The sequence below is a fragment of the Branchiostoma lanceolatum genome, chromosome 15, assembly GCF_035083965.1.
Source record: "Branchiostoma lanceolatum isolate klBraLanc5 chromosome 15, klBraLanc5.hap2, whole genome shotgun sequence".
Lineage (NCBI taxonomy): Eukaryota > Metazoa > Chordata > Leptocardii > Amphioxiformes > Branchiostomatidae > Branchiostoma > Branchiostoma lanceolatum.
In genome coordinates, this window is record NC_089736.1 from 8,935,977 (window position 1) to 8,948,580 (window position 12,604).

At 38.2% G+C, this 12,604-nt stretch overlaps 1 protein-coding gene across 25 annotated transcripts in view; it reads right to left on the reverse strand.

The window, feature by feature from the left end:
- The window catches only part of LOC136420569 (tensin-3-like), a 160,013-nt gene that overhangs the window by 91,341 nt on the left and 56,068 nt on the right, over positions 1 to 12,604 (reverse strand). For 24 of the 25 annotated variants that reach the window (XM_066407538.1, XM_066407544.1, XM_066407541.1 and 21 more), the window contains exon 4: positions 1,305 to 1,343. In XM_066407538.1, coding sequence (XP_066263635.1) covers positions 1,305 to 1,343 — 39 coding nt within the window. Of the gene's footprint in view, positions 1 to 1,304; positions 1,344 to 9,562; positions 9,757 to 12,604 lie in introns of those variants that run through there. The other variant, XM_066407554.1, reaches the window with a different exon arrangement.

The window sequence follows — 12,604 nt, forward strand, 5'->3', positions numbered from 1 at the left end:
TATCAGTATCCTTCCCTCCCCCTTCTTACCAGAGGGCTAGCCCCCTGCTGTAGTGCTTGTACAACTGTGTGGCCCAAGGGCTACAGCTTGAAACCTTGAAGGGCACCTCCATAAGCACCGCAAGGGGTAGGAAGGCTTTTAACTTGACTTAACCCCCTCCCCTCCCTACAATCCTGACCAAACATAAGCAGTACAACCCCATATGTCAATACCAGTATGTTCCAACTGCAGTTGTTGAGACCAATACTTAGCTTTGCCAGTTCACCCACCATTGCTTTCACGCCTCATAAACAGGGCTACCATATATGGCCTCCGTCGGTCAGTATTGACCATGGGCTAACAGCTATGGGAAAGTGGGTAAAATGAGACATTAGCTTTTTCATAAACATCTTCAGGAGAAAATGGTCCATTTCACCTAATGGGGCATGTCTGTATCGTGCGTCTGTTTGTGTGCGGAAACACAGTCTGGAGGGCCGGAAGAGTAAGCAAATTTTCTCCAGATTCCAACGACTGACTTTCAGTAACTGTTGGTCCTCATGTTGATTCATCTCTTGTGTGTTGTTATAGGAAAGATTAGTACTGCTACATATTTACGACAACCTTGGACATGAAAACACTTTTGTTTTGATAGACTTATCGACTAGAGACTGTACAGTACATGGGTATCACTTCAAAGCAAAAGTCATGAAAACGTATGGAAGCTCAAACATCTAAAAAATAGAAGTTAATGCTAAATGTCGTAGAAACCTTCCTGTTTTATTAGAAGCTACAAACAGATGGGATCTTTACACCCGAACCCAACCTTCCCAATGTCAGGAATTTGTTCTGTCTGTTTTTACTTCCACCTCTCTCCTGTCAAAACACAGGGTCAAGTGCAGGGGGGTCAAAGGTTGCAACAACTCAGTCCACCTGCAGAAATACCGACTAGTCCTGACTGAAGCCAACTGTGTTGATGTTTATCAAGAGCCTTGAATTTCACCCCCCCCTCCCCAACTGCTAACCTTTAACATACCTTTAAAGGTGATTCCACAGCTTGAAATTGGCAAAGGTTTAGAGGTAATTCACAAGCTAAAGGTTAAAGTAACAGCCAAATATGGATGTTCCATCTAAAACATTGATGGTGTAGGAGGGGGGAGGGGGGTTCTTAACCATTCGCCATGAAAACAGCAATTGCTTCTGTTGAACAAACCTCAGCTGCCAGTTAAAGTTGCTTTTCCTTCAAACATTACGAGAGGAAGTGCTTGCCAGAACACAGGAACACACAAGTGGAATAATTTCAATCCATAAAAGGAAAAGGAACTTACCAACTCGTAATTAACCGGAGGGACACATGCTGTCATAACCTGCAGAAACACAGGAAGAAGATATTGGTTAAACACAGAAACAACAATCACGTTGGAATAAAGCTACCACTTAGCTAATGTATCATTCAGACAAACCGGTAGTTTAGACCTGAGGTAGTAAATTGTAGTTACTGTAAATGCAGAAATGTTTGCAGTGGTTTTATATTCGCAGTCTTCACGGTGAACTCTTCAGCGCGAAATCGAAACCTACACGAAACTTTTGACCCACCTATAACTGTAGCGCTACCATTGATTCAAACGCGAACTTAAAACCCACGCAAACACTCCATTTTCTTCCTACCACCAAAAAAAAACAAGCGAACTTAAATGCATTTACAGTACGGTAAATCTTGAAATGTTCACTTTTTAAATGATTTTCTTTCTTATCGCAGTAACCTCTTAACTGCAAAATTATGACATTGCGAATATGTGTTTCTAATGTTATATTACTACAGTAACTGTACTACAGACTTGTTTCAACTGAAAACTTGAAACACTGTGAAAACCTCCTTTCCCCTCCTACTGCAAAATTAAGAAAACAGTATGTATGTTCCAGTAATTCTTAGCTCAAATTATATTCACCCTGAATATTCACCTTACACTTCCTAAGGTACATCAGTCAAGACCAAGTGATGGAAAGAGTTTGTCACTCTTCATTAACAGTTACCACTTTCCTAAAGCAAGGAACTGTCACTCTCCAAAAAAAATGGGTCAGGATTGCAAAATGCTCACAGAGAATACAGCATCATGAATTGTCTTTGGGTGGCCTCTATAAAACGACATGTGAAAAAACAGTAGAACATTGTGGATGGCATAAGAAGCTTGTCACTTCTACTTGAAAATAAAAGAGTTTCAACACCACCAATACAAAAGACAGTAAGAGCTACATAATCAAAAGATGAAATATAGTCATGTCCTTTGATGATACAATTTTAACTCAAAGTTTATTCTTCAGCTCTGAACTGAAGGTCCTTTGTATATCCGTGACCACCTGGCAATGCTTTAAGAAAAATCACCTCCATACAGCTTAATCCATTATTCAGACTAGTACGGGATTACAGTATGATATAAAATCACTGAAGCGAGTCAGATTTGTCATTTTTAAGATTATTCCACCCAAGCACTTGAACATGGCTACCAATAACAAGCCTTTGTTATATTCACAACAACGCCTGATTCACAAATGTGACAGGGTCACTTCCACAGCATAGCAGCCTGAACAAAGACGCTGTATAAAACCAGATAAAAAGTTATTAATTCCAAATGGGTTTCTAACGCCAGCCACGGCGACATCAATAATTAATAGAGGGCCTAATCAGCCCTGGCAGTGTTATGAATAGAAATAGGCTTATTCGCCTCTGCGACCATTATAGTCGACTTAGCCCGACCGGTGTAGACCTGATGATGATGTATTAGTGGAAGGTTCACAGCTATTGATTTGGTGGTTTAGGGCCAGAAACGTTGAATGATCTGCTAACGAACGGGGCTACCTGCCAGGCACGCCATGCCGGGAATATGTTTCACGCCACAGCACGCATTCTTAACCGCCAACACATTCCTTCGATAGGTTTCCAAAGCTCAGCTGTGACACTCGGGAATCCGGCAAAAACATGTCGTTTACCCACGACACTGATAAATGGGAAAATCAAATCCAAGAGAAGGAAAAGGAAATCGGAATAATCACCAATTTAACTTACCATAAAGCTGTAATGAGCAATCACAGCTTTTATGCCATAAGATTTCTTATCATGATTTTTGATAAGCTAATGATTGCTAAGTAGACGGATGGGTCTTTCATTACATGCAGCACTTCACTAGAGTTTTACCTATGGTACTCTTGAATATATTAGCTATTTTCAAATCACGATGCATCTGAATTCAGATTTATAGTTTATTGCCTAACATGTAACGGTACTAGAAAGATGTTTATATCTTCAGTCCATTACTAGACTAATGCCGAGCAGACAATTTAGTACTTACTGTAAATTTTTAAGTTGTCACATTGTTTCTAAGTTTGCCATCTTCCACATTACGTTTTGTAGACTTGTGCCATCTTCCGTTTTCGTTATTCCCGGTTTTTAGCCACGAATTTAAAGATACTGCAACCTCTTGATTTTTATAGTACTGTGAAATTCAAATCCTGCAAACTTAACTGAATTTACAGTCGCAGACAACAGCAAAATAAATCTTAGACAGAAACCCATCTAACCCTACATCAATTCACAAGACAGGCCTTTAACATAACCTGAGTCACAACTGTTTAATGTGTTACTAGATGATGTATTACTGTAAATGCAGAAATGTTTGCGGTTTTCGCAGCGACCGTTTCACCCCAAACTTAAAGCCACTACAAACATTTTTACTAAATACTAGCAGTACGTGACTATAGCACTGCCGCCAACTTAAAAACACTGCGAACACTCCATTTTCCCCTTAGCGAAATAAAAACCACGCAAACTTAAATGGATTTACTGTATTATGTTCTCCTTTTGTCCAAGCACTCTGTCTGTATGAGACCTACAGCATAGACAGACTAATGGATCATCTGCTGAATGATCCAATGATGGAGGAGAGAAAAGGAGGATAGAAGGACAGATGGAGAGACAGAGGAAGTGGTGACAATAGTGAGCGACATCTGGAGTGGTCATGGGATGATGGAGTACTGATCAATAAGGAATGGTTCACTTAACTCTCAGGAAGGGATTCTGAAAGGTTTTTAAAAAGCAGATATCCTAAACTGAGTTGAAGCATGATGCTTTTTCAAGCAGCTAGTAGTAGTGCAATATGGCTTCAATACAGCTCAGGTTTTCAGCCAAGCACACAGGGTCACCCTTACTCTTCTCGATAAGCTTTTTGGGATCTTTCAGGTGCAGAGGCTTGAAGCCCAACAGCCCTCCCAAATACACAGGGCCACTGGCTTTACAACCATATCCAAAAGGAACAGAATGAAAGGCTTCTATAATATAGGGAAAATAGACAGAACTATAGGAAAAATTGAAGTAACTTTGAATACCGTACATTTGACTTACATGCAGAAAAAAATTGTCACAGACACTACAATAAAACGTTATGGATGCAAACAAACATTTTAGACAAGAAAATCCAGGGAGCAATGGTTTGACACAAACTTGATATGCCCAGACAGATATAACTAAAATATCCTCACAAGATCATCTACACCAAGCCTTGCAGACTACTAAAACCTATTGTAGGGCACACTGACTGTGGGCACTCCATTGGAGCCTTTGACCTGTGTGGAAATCAATTACATTTATGGCTATATCACCTCAGGCCGAGGTCAAGCTGTGGCCATCTGATGTGTAAGATGGACAACAGCAGCTATACTGACCTACATACATGTACAACCAACTGTGTATAGGAGTAAGAATACAATTTTTGACAAACTTCAGTTATTCCCCACTACTTTGCAATCCATCAATAACAAGAACCGTGGTAAAGTAACAGCTGTAAAAAAAACAGCTGTCAAAATATCTATTGCAAAATGAGATTTCTTTTACATTCTTTTATCAGATCTCATTTATAAGATTTCAGTTAAACTTAGAATCAAGACAGCCTAAAGTTGAAGTATATCATCAGAATACATACTGACATGAACATCAGGACCTTACTTTTATACTGTTTCAATGACTGCTAGCTGACTAACCCCCTAAACCTGAACATGACCCACAGTGACCCCCTGTATAGAGCTGTGACCCCTACAAGGTAGGACAGGCCATACCACCATATATTGCAGCCATTAGCCTTTATTAACACCTACCTGCCAACCCCTGGAATGCATGACAATAAAGTTATCACCCAGCTATAATTGTTTATTGATTTTCAGATGGACTCTAGATGATTGTTAACGTTGTATTGAAGCCTTTTCCGTGCATGAAACAATACTATACTACTGTACCAGACAGGTAACTCACATACAATTGTTTTCAAAGCTTCAGAAATTGCACAATATAGATACTGCGATTTCCCAGCAGAATTTTAGATATACTGTACAAAGTTAGGCTTGTTCTTAACATTTTTAATGATGATAGATAACAGGTAATAGATAGTAGGCAATGATATCAGATATTCAAGACAATGATCACAGATTACAGAACTATATCCCAGCCTTTGTAAATGATAAGACAAATTTCTAACCATTTTTCACCACATTTACTTGATAATTGAAAAGTAAAATACATTAGCAGTTGCACATTGGCAAATACAAGATATGAGGCCATTTTATGCCTTGTAGTTTTTATTGAGGTCCCTTGCATATGATATCAGCATAATAATATGCACAATGACTTTTATATGTTCACCTGTACTATGATAAACAACAACCTTTCAGCCAACAATCAAAATTCAACATAGAACTTGATGAAACATCTATTGGTAACAATAACTAACTTAAAACTCAAACAATTGTAGAAAGAACACAATGTTATCTAAACACTGACAACTTTTTGATGTCATAAAAACTTGAGAATACATTCAGTTATTCATAATCTTAAAGGTCATATCTACATCAAATGCACCTACAATGAAGTCTGTTATTACATTTACAATATTAGTTCCCAAAAGAACATTATATACTGGCTAACCTATTTTTGCCCACAACAACAGTAACATATGGAAGAGAGGAAAATATTGGATTGAAATGCATGATGGAAAACTACCAATTTTCTCAAAGGCCCTCATGTCTCATAGGGGTGATAATTATAGTCTATTCCCCATGAAATGTTTCAATCAGGTTGTATACATATCATTTACATAATGACATACCCAAGATCCTATTGACATGCTCCAAAGCTTTTGGATTACTAAGAATTACTTGACATTTTTTTACATCACCTTAAATCATAACAAGTTAAATTTCCTTGACAGTGAAAAAATACTTCAAATCTGTCTTGCAGCTAATTTAAGAACAATAAGTTGAATAAAAAACATTTATATAACCACTACCTTAAAATTAAGGTCCCTGGTTGTGTTTCCCCTTCAATTACTACCCCCTGCAGGGTAGGATATTCCTGGCTCCATATGGAAATACATTCAGCCCCCCAGGAATTCCCTATGGCTGGAAGACAGATAATGGACCCATGAACAGAGGTAAATATAGGTTCCCCCTGTACAAATAAAGACCTAAAAGGTTGGGAGTCTGGGACTCAGATTCTCCAGATTCCCTACTATACTCACATAGGACCAAGTTAAGGGAACTTCAAAATCAATAAAGAAAGTAAAGGCCTATTTTCTTAAAAAATTCTAGTCTGACTGAAAAAAAAATACTGTAAATGCCTAAAAGTTCAAGGGGATTTAAGTTTGTTGTAAGGAGAAATTGGAACGTTTGCAACTTGCTTTGAAGATCGCAACAGCGCTATAGTCACTTACTGTACAGAAACGGAAACCACATACATAAACCATTGCCATAATTTCAAGAACTACAGTATACCTTCCTCCCTTCCAATTTTCTTGACATGATGCTTGATGCACTAGTCCTGACACAGCTGGGAGGAAGGACCTGACTTCTCCCTAATTTGCCTAATTGCCCAGGACTTGACACTGCTGAAAGGTCTCCAGATGTAAACATCCTCCAGTTGTGACATTCCCTGTTGAGGGAAATGGTCCAGCCCTACAGCTATCTGCACCATCAAAGTGCCCCCCTCCCACACTCCCCTGGGACAGACCACCAAAGATCAAGGCAAAGATGGGTCATTAAAAACTTCATAGACCTCTGGAAACAATTTCATCCAGCTATACAGGGAAATGGCACTCATTAAAAAGGCATTGCTTGGAAATGGAACAAAAAGCACAAAATTTAATCTAAATCCCAGCTATAAGACCATATGGTATAAATTAAACTACCTAAAACTTGTGACCTTGCATTTCACACCATCCAAGGTTTTTCTAGCAGAAATGAATCACTTTTTTAATTACATTTCAAGGGAACAAAACTATAACATGGAGCTTAGAAATAGAACCTTGCCTCCTCTGTGCATTTAGAAAGTCCTTTATTCGTTTCTGCATGGTCTTTGTTCCCCTGAAAACCATACAGGTCACTGGGTCAAGTTGATGTAATGCCCACTTGCCCCTGCAAGACTTCATCATCAGTGGCTTGGAAACTTTTGAACAGATCCCTACAAATGGATACAAAAGCCCCAGCCTGGTTGGATGATTGGGGAAACCTCAGGCTGTCTTGTTAGCAGCGAGGTGCTAAACTGTTCTGTGACAATAGTTTGGTTGCTTCTGTTTAAAAGACAATGAGAAGTACTGGTACAGCCCCTCCCACTTACAAAGGAGCTAAACAAATGATTGACATTTTCTGTACAAGAAATTAATCATCCTCCCAATAAACAAAGAATGGAACTTAAAAATGGTATGGGACTCTTTCATACAAACAGACCGGTATAAAAAAAAGAGCTGGAAAAAACTACTTTCAGCAGACTTTTCAACAAAAACACAAGAAAACTAAGGTCTAAATTGATACTGAGGATGGAAATGTGACAAGATTGACTCAGGTATGACTAGTACTAGTAGTCAGCAAAATATCACAATTCCCTACGACAAAACTCTTCACTGATGTTAGTAGGAATCAAATAAATCAGTATTGAATACCTAAAATTTCATCACACTGTAATGTGGACAAAAATAACATCATACTAACAGAACCTTTTCTTGATATTGGGTCTTTTTCTATCCTAATTAGTAACATCAAAACTAGAATTGAAAAATGTATCCACCAAATGGCACTGCTTTCCTGACGCTATTCTGATGAAACAGCAGCTTTTTAAATGCCAATTCCCAGGCATCATTACTTCATAATATGGCACAATAATGAAATTTTCATATTGAATATATCAAACACGTAAAGAAAAAATACAATTGTACACAGACTTGACAAACTTTTGCATTATTGACACAGGGATCCTCATGTCTGATTCTGACAACGATAAGGGTAAATGAAACAAGAAAATACCACAAATTGCCACTTTCATATCAAAAACATGCCTACAATAATAATGGCAATAAAATTCATTCAAATTTGACATGTACAGATAGGGACAGCCATTAATAGTATCTATTGCCATGGGGATATTGGCAGGCTGTCTAAGGGCAGTATTTAAATCACTGGGTATTTTTCACATACTTATATGGAGGTCTTATCTCCTTTCTGCAATTATTCTCAACCAGGCGTCTCATCCTACAAAGCCTCAAGCCTATTACTTTAATATGAATGATTGGGAGATATGAACAGTATGTATTACTGCTTACAATAGTGGTCTATATTGTAATGTAACCGACTGCTGCGATGATTTCTGGCTGTCTGGCTGAATCAAAGGGTTTTAGTGGGGACAAACCGCAGCCACATCTTTCATTAGTGGTAACAAAGACGTAGACTTGCAGGCGCTGAGCTTTGCAAATTATCGCCGGGCACTGGCTGTTACTGTTTACAGCAGGCCGGCATCTCTGTAAACATGCTAAAAGGGGTCAAAACGCAGGGTTTCAGCAGTCACAACAGCAGGAATTGTGAGAAACCGGCTTTGGAAACACAACTTAGAATGACTGCCATTTTTGGTGGAACGCTTGCCAAAATAGGACTGAAAGTCAAGCTGAAGCCAAAATACAATGTGATACCCCCTTCTCATTGTCTAGTTGAACTTTGAAGTATACAAAACTTACAGAGAGAATCTGATTTTGGTAAATTTCTGCTATATCCTAAATTGCCCAATGCTATTTCTCTAGAAAAAACTAGTGTCCTGACTTCTTATAACGGTTGAATCTATCCAGATCAAAATGAAAATGTGAGTCACAATATGAAGGTAGACAGGCAGACAATACACAGTCAGTATCATTTGATGTGGAATCTAAACAAAGAAAGATGTTCATCATTACCAACAACCCTGCCAAAATCTCTTCATGCTAACAACATTCCTGAAATCAGTTGGGAGTTGAGAACAAGCCCTTATCTAAAGACAGCTAAGTCCTGCCATTTTTAACTAGGATGCCTTCACTGTCAATAGCTTTAACAATATTGTGGCTTTCTTTTCAAATCCAAAATTTTAAAAAAAGGCAAAATCATGTGACAGTGCTAGGGTAGGAACAGCTGACCCATGATGTTGATAGACAATTAAGATAGATCTGTGAAAAAATTCCTCAACTGATTTTTTTCCCATCTAAAACAAGCATGCTGATGATATAATTTGACCAAAATTGACTTCTCTCACCTTGGCAACATTTTCCTTCAAATATCACCCCTTTCTTCACGTAAAGTGGGACCAAAGCCTGGCACTACAAATCCTCGGACTAAAAACAGAAGAAGACGGAATTCCAGAGCACCCAAAACCCTGGGAAGCAATCCAAAATGCCTGTGACAGCAAAGACCAATGGCTTACATCTGTGGGCCGTTGGAGTGTTTTGGTAGGAGCCACAGTTTCACCACAAATGGACCACATGTGTCACTGCCCTCCTTTTCATGCAAATGACCTGAAAATATCAGCCCGCCCAAATAAGGGCAGTCAAGGGATCAGCTGGAGGAGAGAACCACAGAGTGGGAGGGACTGACCACTTTGTATGTAAGAGGATGGATAGCTTTGGAAGGGGGACCATTCAGTGATGACTGAACTCTTTGAAGAAAGCTAGCAAGAATAAGCCAGATCATCATAACATCCATTTTCTGTAATGGATGAGTCTTATAAATAAATAAATAAATAACAATCAATCTGTTGTAATATCTATAAGTATTGGGTACCTATCAGCTGATCGTCAACTTGAACATCCAAGGTGAACATAATATAATATCAGTCAATTCTTTTTTAATAGTAAATCTAAACTGTGGTGGAAATAATTTCTTGAGATTTAAACCTTTCACTTTTCATATATTTTAGTCCAAAAATACCGCTCTGCCTTGCCTTTATCAAACATAATCATTACAAGATGCAAGTACGTCTTTAATTTTCAAGTCATACTTCATAGACCACATATCAGCCAAAATATAGAACATCCATGATGGGACTGGGCAAATGTATCTAAATGATGGACCTGGAAATAGGGGTGGGGGTGGGGGGGGGGGCTATTGGGTTAACCAGACTCATCCCCCAATAGTTATCTCCTTACAAAGTAATCATTCTTATCTCCATCCAGCTGGGCAAGATTCAAGGGATTTCTAGTCTGTTGTAGGTATGTTTATTTGTTTAGATGCTTCCAATTGATAATGAGTGACTAAATCAAGTCATTAGTTTACAAAAATAAACAATTTGAGAACCATGAAGTATCATTTTATTCAATCACTTCTCTGCTTTCTTACCCTTACCAAACCTACTGTACTGGAACACTATTGTGCAATACTGGCAGCCACATTACTGCATCAATGATTCATTTCAGTACTGCACTCATTGAAGTTACAATAGTATTTTTTAGTTCATGTTCTGAACTTTGTATGGATCTGTAACAGTGTAGTTCAAGCGCCATTTACTGACCAGTCTAACCGGTCCGGACCTTTTAGCCTTGTAGTAAGTGTGTTGGGTTTGTGAGCTGGCGGCCCGGGTTCGATTCTCAGGAGCCAGGAGACTGTACTACATGTACTCGCCTCATGCATTTCAGATCAGAACTTTTTCAAGCCTCAAGGCTTGTCATTAAACTTTTTGTCCCTGATTTGAATATGGGTTTCAAAGTTAAGATTCCTAATATTTCAGGAGTTGACTAAACTAACAATAGTAATAGCTGGCACCCTCAGATGACTTCTGAGAAGACGTATGTTGGTGTCATAGCGGGACCAAAGGTCCATCAGTGAAATGAGATTATTATTGATCCCCCCACATCATAATCCTGTACTCCCCTCCGGTGGAAGATTTCACCTGACTGATGAATGGGGAAATCAAATTGGAAGCAATTAAATTTCCGGAGCCCAGGGATGTGTGTTAGGGGGGAGGGGGGCATAAAATAGAGGGTGTATGTTTTGCAAACAAAATCTCCATAACAGTTGTTAGAACTGGAACTATTTTTTGATGTTACAATCTTAGAACAAAAGTCTTTCTTAAAAAGGTACATTATGATTTGAATTAGAGTTAATAAAAGTAAATCATTGAATTTTACAACTTTTTATTTTGTCTGTCAGTACTGACAGGTGCATTTCACACAAAAAAGCATTTTATATTTTCAGGTACTTCCTTGTCTTATCTGACCCATCCTATACAACATTGCTATTGAAGACATAAATGGCATTCCAATAGCCACAGCTGTATAGAACAGGACAAGTGAACTACCTGGAAGAATTACATCTATTGATTTTGTCATCAGATGCAGCGAGTACAATACAGAGAAGTACCATCTCAGCAATGTACTTCTGTCATCGAGATTCCAAATATAAATCTAGCTTTGCATCGTAAAATTACTTCCTGCAGCAAAATCATTGATTTTTTTACTCTTTTCGACCGGAATAGTCTTCCTTAGAGTGGAATGGATTAGGGAGTTTTCCACAACTAAGTTAGCCTTTGACCTATAATTTATAAAGCACCCAGGATCCCCTGTCAGTGATAATTGAGTAAGGTAGGAGCAAACCATTGGGCAGTAGGCTTGAAAGCAGAACAGAGAAGAACAATGCAATCTTTTCTAAGTGAAAAAAGAAGTGAAAGTTATTTCCAAGTATGTCAAACCAGTTTAGCTCAAATAGACTCTATGTACAGATGAACGTAATCTTAAATGGCCATGACAGAGAAGACAGACACTATGTACAGCATTTGCAGGTTCTCTGTACCAGGGAAATTCCCCTAGCTCTTTTCGCTAAGTACAATGAACAGTGGTCCTAAGGATAGCAACCTTTTCCAATCTTTCATCAAATCTTTGAATATATATATCTTTATATGTATAGCAAAATCAAAGCAATGAATAAAATTCTAACACTGAGACCAGACGAAATATTGATCTTCGGTGGACAGGACTTACTACTGCAATTCAGTACCCAAACCATAGGTGGCTCTTCTAGCAAAGGAAAGCAGATGCTACAGCTCAATCAATCAACTACCATTGAAATAAATAAGTATTTGTTTTTCTTCAAGTATACAATATGACAGTAGCAAAGCATTGTTACAAGATTAAGCATATTTCTACCTATACTTTAAGTTTAATTCCATTCCTAAAACATATTATCGACATCAATTTTCTTACAAAACACCTTCTTTTAATTGCAGTTTGCAGTTATTATCAAATTATTTGCGATAATCTTGTTTAAGAATCACTCTACCAGAATGATCCTTAATCTAGCTTACATT